This window comes from Camelus ferus, chromosome 13, assembly GCF_009834535.1.
Source record: "Camelus ferus isolate YT-003-E chromosome 13, BCGSAC_Cfer_1.0, whole genome shotgun sequence".
Lineage (NCBI taxonomy): Eukaryota > Metazoa > Chordata > Mammalia > Artiodactyla > Camelidae > Camelus > Camelus ferus.
The window spans coordinates 18348935-18362342 of record NC_045708.1 but is presented as its reverse complement, the minus strand read 5'-3'; the positions used below and the strand labels follow the sequence as shown (position 1 = coordinate 18362342).

General features: G+C 42.7%; 1 protein-coding gene and 1 long non-coding RNA gene across 5 annotated transcripts in view; one reads left to right on the top strand and one right to left on the bottom strand.

Moving 5' to 3' along the window:
* Positions 1-9537, top strand: part of LOC116668312 — a 57539-nt gene extending 48002 nt beyond the window's left edge. Inside the window, exons 2-3 of the long non-coding RNA XR_004325439.1 lie at positions 7386-7469; positions 9414-9537. This is a non-coding gene — a long non-coding RNA (uncharacterized LOC116668312). The remainder of the gene's footprint in view (positions 1-7385; positions 7470-9413) is intronic.
* DHDDS (dehydrodolichyl diphosphate synthase subunit) overlaps positions 1-9579 on the bottom strand; it is a 28231-nt gene extending 18652 nt beyond the window's left edge. For 2 of the 4 annotated variants that reach the window (XM_032495574.1, XM_006189484.3), the window contains exons 1-6: positions 9454-9579; positions 8842-8957; positions 6990-7106; positions 4468-4610; positions 1611-1727; positions 674-775 (exon numbers count right to left, since the gene is read on the bottom strand). In XM_032495574.1, coding sequence (XP_032351465.1) covers positions 674-775; positions 1611-1727; positions 4468-4610; positions 6990-7106; positions 8842-8904 — 542 coding nt within the window. In that variant the 5' untranslated portion in view covers positions 8905-8957; positions 9454-9579. Of the gene's footprint in view, positions 1-673; positions 776-1610; positions 1728-4467; positions 4611-6989; positions 7107-8841; positions 8958-9345; positions 9367-9453 lie in introns of those variants that run through there. The other 2 variants (XM_032495575.1, XM_006189485.3) reach the window with 2 other exon arrangements.
* Between the last annotated feature and the right edge of the window lie 3829 nt (positions 9580-13408).

Sequence of the window (13408 nt, the reverse complement as noted above, 5' to 3'; positions counted from 1 at the left end):
TTGGGAAAGTCATTTCAATGTAAGCTCAGTTTTCTCAACTGTGAAAGGGAGAAAAGACTTGAATCTTTTACACATGAGAATAATGACTTAATACAGAACATAACACACTGCCTGGGTTATTTTTTGCTACTATTATTTTACTACTGGTGTTGTTAGTTTACTAGTATTATTACCAAAGGTTACACTAATAATGACAGGAGAGGGACTGAGTAGACAGATGGCTTCTAAAGTCTCTCCTAAGTTCCGATTATTCCACTATGTTGCTAATAATTAACAACTTCCTTTTTGAAAAATATCTGAATCTTGCATGAAACTGCAATGCGAGGCCTAAAGGACTAAACCCCTCAAAAGCTGCATTCCTGAAAAATCATTAGAAAAATTCTGCCAAGGGGCCAGGAGGGCATCATTTTTTATTGAATGTCACACAGTTGCTACCTGGTATACTGTTTTTCTGGGGCTTCTCGGTGAGTGGTGAATGCAGAGAAATTCCGAAGCAGGCTACAGCCATTCCGAGGCACTAAGTGTGGGGGACCCCCCACACACACACACACAAATCTTTCCACATTCATTCCTGATTTGACTTCTGGCCCAAGTACAGGACTTAGAAGGGATTTTATGGTTTGGAGCATGCTCGTTTCCGCTATCAGTTACCATGCTGAACAACTGTGGATACCTGGGATCCAGCAGGCCTTGCTCTACTCCCCAGGCCATCTCTCTGACAGCATTGCTGATCTCATGGCGGGATGTGTATGCAAAGCAGACATTCAGGAAACACCTGAGAAGGGAAGAACAGAATAATTTACCAAAGGGGGACAGGGACTAACAAGTGAGTCAATGATTACAGAGCACCCCTTCTGTGGCAGAACAAACACACACCAAATGTTAATCATGGATATCTCTGAAAGGTGAGATTATGAATTTTTTACGTTTTCCAAGTTTTCTTGGAAAAAAAAATATTAGTTTTGTAATAAGAAAAATACTAATTGACCCTTATTACCCTCCTAATCCTCTTCCCTTCTGCTAACACCCAGCTTTCAGAGGTTGTGAACTCACTGTGAATTAGCACATGCAAAGGAGAACAGGAAAGAAATTTGATGTGGAACAAATCTACTGCCAAATGTACATTATATGCCTAAGCCACCTATAATGAAGTTTGGATTATTGAATTCTGTTCCCCTTTGCATCTGCACATCTTCCCAAGGTCATCCCAACCACTGGTTAAAGGAGTGGGACAGAAAAATAATTCCTTTAAGGATCTGTCTTCAGAGACAGGGATAAAGTCTGCTGCATTCCCACTCCATCTTCTGTCAATTACAAAAAAAAATACACACATATATTTATATATTAAAATACACATGTTTGGGGGAGTAGGCACATAAAGCAGAAAGATGAGAAACTGTATGTGTGAGTATATACACATGTAACATGGTATTGCAGAGCCATCTCTGGTCTGCCCTGCAGATGGAGGAGAAAGTCTCTAAGCATTCAAAACCACCTTTTCATTACTTCTTACACCAAATGCAGACCAAGGAAAGCCCAGGAAGTCTTCCTAAAGCTGGCAGGGAGTCAAAGATTGATACAGGTCCCTGAGGGGAAATCTGAAAACTTACTTGTTATAGTTCTTGGTGGCCTGCACAGCCTGTGCAATCAGCTCCTGAAGATCCAAGGGCAACAAATGCAGATCACCCAGGACCCGGATACATACCCCATGCTTCTGCAGTTTCTCCCTGATCAGGGCAGAAAGGAGGCAGGGTTGGGAGATGGGACAGAGCGCCTGCTGAGCTGGAGAGAGCAAGGTGCTTAGATGATACTCAACTACCAGTTTTTGAGTGTTTTCCTGTGTGTCAGGCACTATTCTACATGTATTATTTCACTGCATACCCTCAACAACTCTGAAAGGAGTTTCCTACATTCCCTTTTCTATAGTAAGAAACTGAGACTCCAACAGAATAGTCAGATAGGTATTGCCCAAGGTCATACAGCCATCAAGTGCTGTGTAAGGACTGAAACCCAGGTCTGTCTGATTTGAGAACCTAAACTCTTTACTACATATTACACAACCTTGTGTGTCCTTGTTGCCAAGTTGCTTTTTCATATTCTGTACTACGTTTGTCCCATCTTGACAGGTGAATAAACTCCTCAAGGGCAGGAGTTATATTATTGGTTACTTTTGTACTCAGACAGCTGGTGAGTAGAAAGCCAGAAACTGAACCTAGGGAGTCTGGTTCCATGGCCTGTCTTTTTAATTCAACATTACACTGCCTCCATGTAATAATTCTCAAACTCTGCTCAGTGACCATGAACTCACTGTTACCCAGCCAGCTTCCCTCACCTGGGAATGCTATGGAGAAACTGAACGACTAATGTTTTGAAAATGGGAGCTTCATAACAAGAAGTATACTGTGGGGCAGGGGCATCTGGCAGGTCCTAGAGAACCCTGATCCAGAGCTGAAGGCTGCACTCGCAGCCCATCCACACTATAACCCTCAACCACAAGGGTGAAGCAAGATCTAATCATCAGGTCTGAGAGTCTACTGGAGTTATAGTAGACAAACGGATACTCTAATCAAGGCAACATTTGAATGAGAACACCCAGTTTCAAGCCCTAGTGCCACTGCTTACTAGCTGACCTTGAATACTCACTTAGCCTCTCTGGGCCTCAGTTCCTCTTACCTTGTAACTGGGAGTGATAACCATCCCTGCCATGCTATCCTCACTGGCTTGTGTTAAGTGAGACAAAGTACATGAAAGTGTTTATTTTAGACATCAGGCGCAGGACTTGAGTGAGGTCTATAGAGAAGGAGCTTCAAAAACCCTGGAGAGGAGCCAGGAGACCTGGGTTCACAGCCTGACTCGGCCACTAGCTTGCTGTGTGACCATGGGCAAGTCTTTCTCTTCTCTTCACCAGGGTTAGTTTTCCAATGGATGAAACCGAACTAGGTCAGTGGTTTTCCAAACTTCATCTAGCCAAACAACTCTTTCTTCAAACCAAATCTTAAACAGAAACCCAATATATAAAACAGATAAATGCAAACCAGCACTGTACACCCTATTCCCTCTGGGTTCTTTGCATGACCATTCCTCAGAACTCTGGGGTTCTGTGGCACATTGTTGGAAAACCACCACTAAAGTTTCTTCTCACTCTGTCCAGGACTTCATAACCTAAGAACATTTTCTCTACTACTGACTTGATTAGAACAATCTCAGTAGCACCTCTGTTGCCATGCATTTTGATTGTTCAGGGACTGTAAGATTGCCTCCTGCCTCTTGGAGTACAGCATAGTAGACACCAGCTCAGCTCTAGAGTCAGAAAGATCCTGTCTGTCTGACAGCTGTGTGACCCAGGATACACACCTAAACTTCTCTAGTTTTTACTTTCCTCCTCTCTACAATTGGGATAATAATATTTTTCTCACAGGATATTGTGAATGTTAAATGAGAATACATGTTAGGCTCAGGGCCTGGCACATAGTATAAGCACTTAACAAAGGTAAAATTAGTGTGAAGTACAGAAGAATTTGAATATGTGGAATGTGCCCCCATTATGTCCATCCCCGACCCCTTGAGTGTGAACTCTGAGCCACACAGGAGGGAGTAATGTCTGTGGCCCATAGTCTCATCATCCTAATATGGACAGAGAGAAGACTGGCTACGCTTCCCTGACCCTGACCCACACAGGGACAGAAATAACAGAACTAGTCTAGGCCCAGCTCTGCTAGAGTTCTAAGATCTCTGTTCTCTCATCTTCCTGATCCTGGCATGGGAGGAGCTGGGCAGAGAATGGTTGTAATGAAGACTTTGGGGCAGTCCTGACTCAAGAAGATTCCATACTTTGAAGCAAACAATTTCCATCAAACTTCCCCTATCCTCGTTCTGGCTTTGTACCTTAAGTTAAGCTTAAACTTAGTAACAGCTAAGATTCGTCCCCATCAAGACCTCTTATGCATCATTCTGTCCCTTCCAAGTGAATATGCAGGGAAGCACAGTAGATTTTTAGGGATGACTGCAGAGCAGAAAATGAGTTTTTCGAAGTTTCTCTTGCTCTATTCCTCTGGTCACAGTTTACTGGTCCTAGGGTAGAAATCTGATCTAAGGTGGGCCAATTAAGGGTTTTAGTTCATTCTGGTTTGGGCTGCTCTCTTGAAGGAGACAAAGCTAGTCCACAGAGAGAAGTAAATGTATGAGGAGGCTCCACCTAATTGATTTCAGTTCCTGGCTTCAGTTTTGCCTGAGGCTGGCTGTACTTGTCCTTGAATTCTGTGAAATACTTCTATATTCTCAAACAAATGCCCCCTTAAAAAAAAGAAAGAAAAATGAAAAGAAAAACTAGCTTGCCATATTTGCCACTGAAGAGGTCTGACTAACAGTAGAAGGGGTTAGAGTCCCTTAAATGAACCTCAGAGAAGTGAGTTAGGGTAAGGCTGGAGGTGGTGGAAGAACACGCTCGCCCCTCTGACAGCATCTTACTGTTCTTCCATCAAGCGGCTGAACTTCTGCCGGGCCAGATCCATTAGCCCGTCTACCTCACTCTTGGAGCGTTTGAAGTTCTCAATGCTGAACGCGTAGACCGTCACCTCTAGGACGCCCAGGTTCAAACACCAACGCAGAGTCTGAGAAGGGAGAAGGCAAGGAGCTAGGGTATAAGCAAGAGCAAGAAGGGGAACGGGAGATGCCTCAGCCCCAATTCAGTGAGAGACAGACTTTTCTCCTCCCCAAAATGGGTAAAGCTAGGATAATACCAATACTTCTGTCAGAATAATGAAACAAATAAGCAAAAAGCCACCACTTGAGAAACTGAATAATGTGGACTTAATGAGTACTACCATGCTGATACTGTTGTGGTTTTACTAGAAAGAACTCTTCACAGAGAGAGTAAAGATCTAGGTCATAGTCCCTGACTCTATCATGCACTTGCTATGTGACTACAGGCATATCATTTAACCTCAGGGCCTAAGTCTCCTTATCTGTAAAAATGGGATCACAATCCATCCCTCAGAAGGTGGCTAAAGAACAATATAAAAACACAAGGTATTATTACTCACAGCATAACATCATTATTCCAGTAGACTGAAAGACCAATGAGTTATAAGAATAAAAGCAACAATTGCATAGCTGTGCAGTATTTAAGTCTGTAAAGGGTCACATATATTATTTCATTTAATTCTTCAGACAACCTCTTGAGAAAGGCATTATTGTTTTCATGCCTACTTTATAGATGATAAAACTGAGGCTCAGAAAGCTAAAGAAATGTGTCAAAAGTTCACAGCTTTACTTTATGGATCCATTATATGAAGTTCTAGAACAGCAAAAACTCATCTATAGTGACAAAAATCAGAACAGTGGTTGTCTGGAGAGGGGAAGAGATAGGACAGGGTTTGACTGGGAAGGGGAACAGAGGAACTTTCTAGACAGATGGAAATGTAACTGTCAAAACCCAAAATCTGTGCATTCCCCTGTATGATATTATACCTCAATGAAAAAAGAAGTGAAACTCAAACTCAAACTTGGTTCTCTGGTACTGGTCTAATCCAGTATCACTAAAGGTAGAGAACAAACTAGAGCTGAAAATAACTGTTGAGATGGGGAGCCTGGAGGATAAAGGTTGGGGATAGAAGACATTCAAACAGAACTGAAGAAACAAAGCTGAAGAGCTGCCTTTCTAATCCCTTAGCAGATAGACACCCCAAACAATTCATTGCCACCTTAGGAAAATAACCAGTGAGAACCTGACACTCGAATAGGCTTGGGCCCTGCAGATCTTACCAGGCAGCCAACTTGGAGGATACATCTGGGTTGGAACCCACCACTGACTTCAGTCAGTACATATGCTAAAATAACAATAGCTTTAATTTTTTGAGTACTTCCTTTATGACAGGTCTTGTGCCACATACTTTTCCTTGTGCCATCTTGTTTAATCTTCATATAATCTCCCCATTTTACAGAGGAAGAAACTGAGGCAAAGGAAAGGTATGTCATTTGCAGCAGGTCATAGAGCCAGGAAATGGTAGAACAGGGGTGTCAATGAGCTCTGAATGACTATAGAGCTTAAGCACTAGGCAAAACCTGCCTCTTATTAATGAAAGAGAAAGTGAAGTCAACAAAACTAAAGACCTCCATAGAGTGAAGGAGAGAACCCTACAGCCACTCACTCAAGGCAAAAAAGATCACTGTCCTGGATTCAGGCCGTGCTCTTATGCCAGGAAGCTGAGATCTGTGGGCTACAGATTGTATTTCCATTCTTGTTAAAGTTAGTTTCACGAAGATTGACATATTTCACTGTTACTGTTAAATTTAATGTTCCCCGATTTGCAGTGTGTATTGAAACCATAGAATGTTGATGACCTTTGCTTGGAGTGATGACCTGGTTTATGTGGCACTTTTCTTAGTTTAAGAAGTAAAGGCCTGTGTCCTGAGAAATGCCTCAGCCTCAGGATGGGTCGTCACCCTCTACCATTGCTCTCAAAATGGCACATTCAAGAATTAATTCTAAAATAGTACCACTTATAATGTCCAACAATAGCGGAGCAGCTAAACAAACTATGCCAGATCCTCAGGACCTAATATTCTACAACCATTAAAACATAGTTGAAAAGGCTATGTATCAACCTAGAAAAATGCTTGCCAAAATGTCAAGTAAAAATAAGGTTATCAAAGCTCTAGATGTAATTTTATAAATGTTAAGTGATGTTCAACATATAAGGACTGGGATGAGGCACAGAAAAACATAAACTGTTGATTACAGTGGTAAGAGAAGACAATTTTGTTCTTACTTCTAATCTTTTGTGATGATTCACTGGATGACTCAATTTTTTGTTAATGTTGACATCAAACCAATAGCTAGCAAACAAGCAATAAAACAGATAAACAACCATTAAAAAAAAAACCCCAAAAACAACACTCTCAAACCTCAGCAAATACAGGGCCTGGTTTTCTAGCTATAATCCAATTCTCCACAGACCATTCACCGGGGGTTCTCCTGCCCAATCTACCTCAGCGAGTTTGTTGAAGCCCTGTGAGTGGCCCTCCTGCCGTTCTACTTGGCACTTCTTGGCATAGCGACGGTTCCCATCCATTATAAATGCAATGTGTTTGGGCATTGGGCCTGCCTGTGAAGTAAGAAGACAAACGAACATATCACATGCTCTTCAGGGAGAAAGGGAGACAATACCCCAAGCTTATAGGCTTGACCTATATGATAAAAGCCCTGAGGAAGGGAATTGGGTATTTTGCACTTCTAGCTCAATATATAGTTATTAAGCACTTTTATTTGTTTTTATTTATATGTTTATTGAGCACTTACTACATGTCAAGTACTATGCTGAGCTTTTTACATTTCATCTTAGATTTTTATCATACAAAGATTAATATTATTTTCATTTTTACAGGTGAAAAAACTGAGGCTCAGAGAGGTCAAGTGACTTGCATAAGTCACATAGCCAAGGAGAGGCAAAGTGGGGATTCAAACTGAGGTCTGTATTCCTTCAGAGCTCACCTCTTAAGCATATCACCTTAACTACCACCTTGGTTTCATTAGCCTCCAAATGGAAGGCACAGGAAGGATAATGATGGGTGTAGTCAAATGTAGAGGACATCCTTTACATAAAAGAAGCATCCATTCCTCAGTTTTATCCAAGTCCTGCCACACAGGGATAAGGGCCTAATGTTGCTGGATCCTCTTACTTTACAAGACAAGCCAGTCAGGATTTTTATAAAAATTCAAGTGTCAGGAGCCATTTCAAAACAAACAAAAAAGACATTTTGGGGCAAACAAAACTTATCTGGCTTAGAGCAGCATTTTGTTGTGTATCATAGCAAAACCACTCCTTAGCCTATTTTCTGTCAACTTGAGGGGCTCTTCATAGACCGCTTCCCCCGCTCCTCTCTAACATTTTCTATTTTTGTCCCCTATACGTAGACATTAAAAAAAAAAAATTCTAGTCAAGTCATGCAGCTTGTTCTTCCCAACACACGATGCAGTGGTTCCCTGAGATTATTTCCATTTCCTGGCCTGCCTGAGATTACTTGGCATTTATGTGTGAGTGAGTGAGTGAGTGAGTGTGAGTGTGAGTGTGTGTGTGTGAGTGTGTGTGTGTGTGTGTGTGTGTGTGTGTACAAGACTTACTGACTCATAAATTTACTGCTACCCGCTGCTTGACAGCCTGTGGCTGAAAAATAAAACCAAGCTGACTGGCTCCAATCTCAAACCTTTCATAAACAGGATATAACATTGTTGTCATTCCTAGAGAAAAAGCTGAAGGAAGAGCTGGGGAACCAGAGGGAGTGTAGTAAACAGAGTGACTGTAGTCTTCAAATGGTTGAAAGACAGCCCCAGTAATAGTAATTAAGAACTGCTAGACACTGTGCTGAGTGCTTTCTATGTAGTTTCACTTAACCCTCAAAACTACCATGTAAAGTCACATGGTTAATAAATGATAGGATAGGACTTTCATTCATGTTTGCCTCCAAAACCAAATTCTTAACCATTATGCTCTACTGCCACATTAAAGATGAATTATTTTATCTAAACTTAGAGGACAGTACTAAGAATAATAGATCAAAGTTCTAGGGAAACAAATTTCAGTTCTCTATAAAGAAGATCTAACAGTCTATGCTGCCTAATGATATTAGGAGGTTCTGGGCTTCCTGAAAATTTAAGAGTTAGAACAATAATCTGCCAGAAATGCAGACCTGAAATTTACCTGCAATTCTATGACTCTTTGATTCCACTGCTAAAGTTTATCACAAATCCGTAAACATCATAGGTTACTCAATCTTAATAACAGGTTTTGACAGATTACCCAACTGACCCAAGGCAAACTGGTGCTGTGGGTCACTGCTCACCTTTATGATGTTGGCACAGAACCGCTCCCAAAATGACAACTCTCCTTCCTTGATCCATGACATAGTTCTTTCCCCAGCAGAAGAAGCACAGGACAATTAGACACCAGCCAGGCAACCTTGTATAAACAAGAAAGAGAATTAGAGGTCACCAGGGCCTGCAAACGATGGCTGACTTGCAGAGATTCACCAAAACTGTAGGGAGCAGCCAGCATTCGAATCCAAAGACAATGGTCTAAGCCTCTAGTCTTTCACTTCCCATAGTTTATAAGCCAATGGGATCTTTAGGGCAGAGGCCATGCCTTGGTTCTGCTTACTTGGTGGACCCCGCTCCCACCCCCTTTCCCTCAGTATATGCAATGCCTTTTTCTGAACATCTAAGCTGGCTTCCTGCCATATCGTAGTGCCTACATCCTGATCCTTCACCGCTTCTTCCTTCTCTATCTTCACCCATTTCGGCGCTCCGGGTCACTAACCCCTTCAGTTGTCGCACCCGTTACCTCCTACCTCAGAGGTCTCTCAATTATTTACTCCCTCACTTGTCTCTTCCACTGTCCCCTTTGTCTCTCTCACAGCTGCCGCTAGCTCAGTCATCTCTCTCCTCCTGGTTCACACCTTGAACCCAGCACCTTGACAGGCTCCTCCAGCACCTTCCAACCGCTCCAGTGCGCCGACACTTCTTCACGACGTGGCGCTGGAAGAACACGTCATCGTTGGGCGCCGTGACACGCCCCCTCACCAAATGGGCAGGGCCGGGTTTGCGCCTGCGCGCTCAGAGGGTGGCGCGCCAGAGTGGCGCAAGCATTCTGGGCGGTTCGCTTTCCCGGGTTGGGGCGGGGCGGAGAAGAGACCAAGGGGAAAGCATGTGACTGGGTGTGGCGGGCGTCAGGGCTCTGGGCCACGTGCTGGGGACCCGGCAGGGGAAGGCGGTGTCCAGACCACCTGGGAGAGCCAAGAAGTCTGTAGACCGTCAGGCGTGTTAGGTTACAGGGCAAGAGTTCGGGGAACCCCTCAGAAATGCAGGGATTTCTCTCAGCTGCTGGTGGCAGTTTAGGAGTGTTGAGAAAAGGGGTAGGGGGGCGTCTCCTAGCCAGAAGGCCGAAGAACTGGCTTTAGCACTCTGGAGCAAGTCTTAAAAATTCTGGTTTTATACTGTTTTGTTTTATTTAGAGGATTTAATCGTTAGCGAATTTCTTAGCCCTAGTCAGTCTCACAGAGGCATTTAATATCAGTATTTTGTGTTGATTTAAAGCACTCAAGATTTTAGGATTTGCATTCTCAGGACATACCCAAAGAACTCAAAAGGGTTAAGGCCAGAAAGAACTCTTAAGAATGACTTCTAAAATATCAGGAAGACCTGACAGAAAAATCAGAGGCATTCGTTCTGTACCAGACCTTTAAGGAAAAGGGTTGTAGGAATTTGAGTCGCAAAAGAAATTGGGAGTTTAGTTTTCTCAACATTAAGAAATATAATTGCCATTTTCAAAGAACCTTCTTGTAGTTTCTTACTTTGGGTTGCAGCCTCATCAAGGAAACAAGGCAAAGAAGAGATACTGCTGTGGTGACCCGCAATTCATTGGGTTTTCCACTTTCTGATGAAAGGGCTACTTTTAACAGAGTAAACCGTCAGAGAAAGCCCTCTGGAGGTGAGTAACCCACCCACGAATAGCCTTAAGCTTTTCCATCCTTTCTGCTTTGCATCTGGGTAAGTTTCTGCCTAGCTGATAACTTCAATTTTGCAGGAAAACCATTTACTGAAGCCCAGTATTAGTTTGCTACTTTTAGCAGCTTCCTTGGTCAGCTTTGACTTTTAGTATGAAGTCCTTGGAATGATGTATGAAACTTGGCCTTGTTCTGTTAATGTTTCGTTGCCCCTTGTGTAACAATTGGTATGCCTCCAATTAAGTCTTTTTTAAACCCTCCTTCCCTTAGGGGGAGCTAGGTGTTTAAAAATACAATGAATGTTCATTAGAAGGCTAGCAAACTTGGGTTCAAACAAAATGTTAACATGTGTTTATAGCTAGTCAGTGTACCTCCACTGGCCTCAATTTCCCCAGTTCCACATATTTCCTTCCCTGGGTTGCTGCACGGGGTTAATTAATTAAGATTTGTAAAGAGCTTTGAAGAGCAGGGGACAAAGTATTATTAGGGTCTCATGCCCCAAACTATGGCCCCATCCTTTCATCCCAGCCAGTGGCACAGGCAACCCCATTCTTATGCATGCCAAGCCTTTAATCCCCTCTTGAATGTGGCAGCTTCCAAGGAAAGGACAAGAGGCCTTAACTAGAAACAAAAATCCACTGTAATGAGGTACTAAAAGAACTAAACTTTCAAAATTCACTCCTGACAAAATGGCTGAATAGGAAACTTAATGGTTCTTCTGTAACTTCTGAGTCCCAATCCAAGAAGGTGGGAATAATGGGGGGAGGAGAGCACCCTAAATATCAAACAAGGAGATGACAGTTTCAGTACCAATGTCTTTATTCATTGTATTTTCCCAGGGAAAGAGAAGGGAAGGGGAAAAGGGTCAGCATATGTGTTACAAAATGATAGCAAATGGGAAAGGAAGTACCTGGCACAGCAAAATCAACCATCAAATAAACACTCCCCAGATGGGGTCGCCAAAGCCCAGGGGGCTTAGTCTCCCACAGTTCAGGAATGAGGGGAATGGGCGAGGGAAAGAACAGACAGGTATATGCTTTCCTACCCTCCCTCCCTCCCCATAAATTTAAGATTTCACACAAAGCTTTGGTTTCTAGCAGTAAACATGGAGTTACATTCGTCCGTCTCCTATTAAACAATCTTGTGGCCACTTTGACATAAGTTTCTTGCACCTGCATAAAAGTTCCTGAGTGACTTGGATATACATTCATCTTCCCTTTCTTGGTCTCCCGACCCCACTTTCTACATGGAAAGCCCCCTCACTGCTTCTCTCTACCCTAGGATTAGAGATTAAAGTAGGTTTAATCCATTCTAAAGACAGCAGTATGTTTGTTTGGCATGAATCACATCAAGGAACGGTCTTGACTCAGAAGATTGGGAACAAGGGATGGACAGTTTTTAGCTTCTTCAGGATTTTTGCACAGATCATTCAAGAATTGCAGACACCCCACAAATTAAATGTATAGGCATATGGGCAATTTTCTGGGGGATGTGGTGAAGGGGGAAATAGAGGAAGGGGTAGGAATCTAATTTTTAGGACAGGAGATCTTGTTCAAAAGAGGAAATAGAGGAAGGGGAACACAAAAGAAAGTGTGCTTCAAGACCCCTACTTCAAGAAGAGGGGCCCCCAAGCTTATGTTTCAGATCTTTTTGCCTGGTGCAGAACCTTTTGTCAAAGATGCTTTGGCTATTTTTCTCAATATAAAAAGAAGTTTGTAAACAATAAAACCCCAAAGAACATGGAGAAGACCACATATTATATTTACACAAACTAGGCCACCTAGCAATCACCAAATCAGCTACTTGTGAAGTCCTACAAAGCCCAGACAAATACAATAACTAGGAGGGGGCAGCAATTGGGGGAGACAAGAACCCAGGATCAGACACACATCACCCAATGCGTTCTATTGCATTTGCCCCGTTACAACACAGTGAGGTAGGTTTGCAGTGATCTCACAGCATGTAAACGAAACCCCCTTTTCTCCTTTAGTTACCATGACACTAATCATCGCTGCAGCAGGGCAGAACACTGGCTCTGGGAATCACAAAGAAGCCATCACTGATGGTCTCTGTGGAAGCCAAAGAGGAAAAGCCCAAAATTGTTAAAGGTTAAGGATTTTGTCTTTGCTTCATATATCCATCCCTGGGCAGCTCAAGATGGGTACAGAGGTACCGTTCTTAAAACCTATCCTTACCAACTCACATTTTTTTCCCCCAAAACACACACATACACCCTGTTGTGCATGGTAGGCCTAGCCCAATCCAGTGAAGGATGGATCTGGTATGTAAATTGAGTAACATGCCGTGGGATTAGAGGTCTGGAACAGGAATCTTTTATCACATATACAGATGACCTTTGCCTAATCTTGGCTTCCCCTCTCTGCACCTTTTACTTGGCCTAGCCTCTCCTAACCTCTGTGCATCACGTTTTCCTGTTCAGACCAATTTCCAATCTTTCAGTACAAGGAGACCAAATCATGAGGCAACCCAGTTAAAACTTAGTCTCCCATGAAACATTGAAGATGGAGGGGTTTCAAGAGGACACTATGGCAGAAAAGCCAGCTCTAATTGGCAAAATGAGGTAGTTCAATAGGCTATACACTCCATATAGTTGTTCTCTCTGGTGATACAGCAACAAAAAATATCCTGCTGTGCAGACCCGGAGCTGCTGCCAACTTATCCCTGAGATTGCTCACGTACCTGAGAACACAGTGCAGGAATGAGGGCCTTAGATTAAAATACACAAAAATACAAAACCAGAATATTTATATTACGAAAAAAAGTTAAAATGCACAAGATACGTCATTCGCACACAACTAGTGCAGTTGGCATCCTGGAGAAAGTGGGACCCAAGGTATAGTCATCCAAGGGAGCAAATAAATAAAATTGTATTGGCCCAGAATGGGGT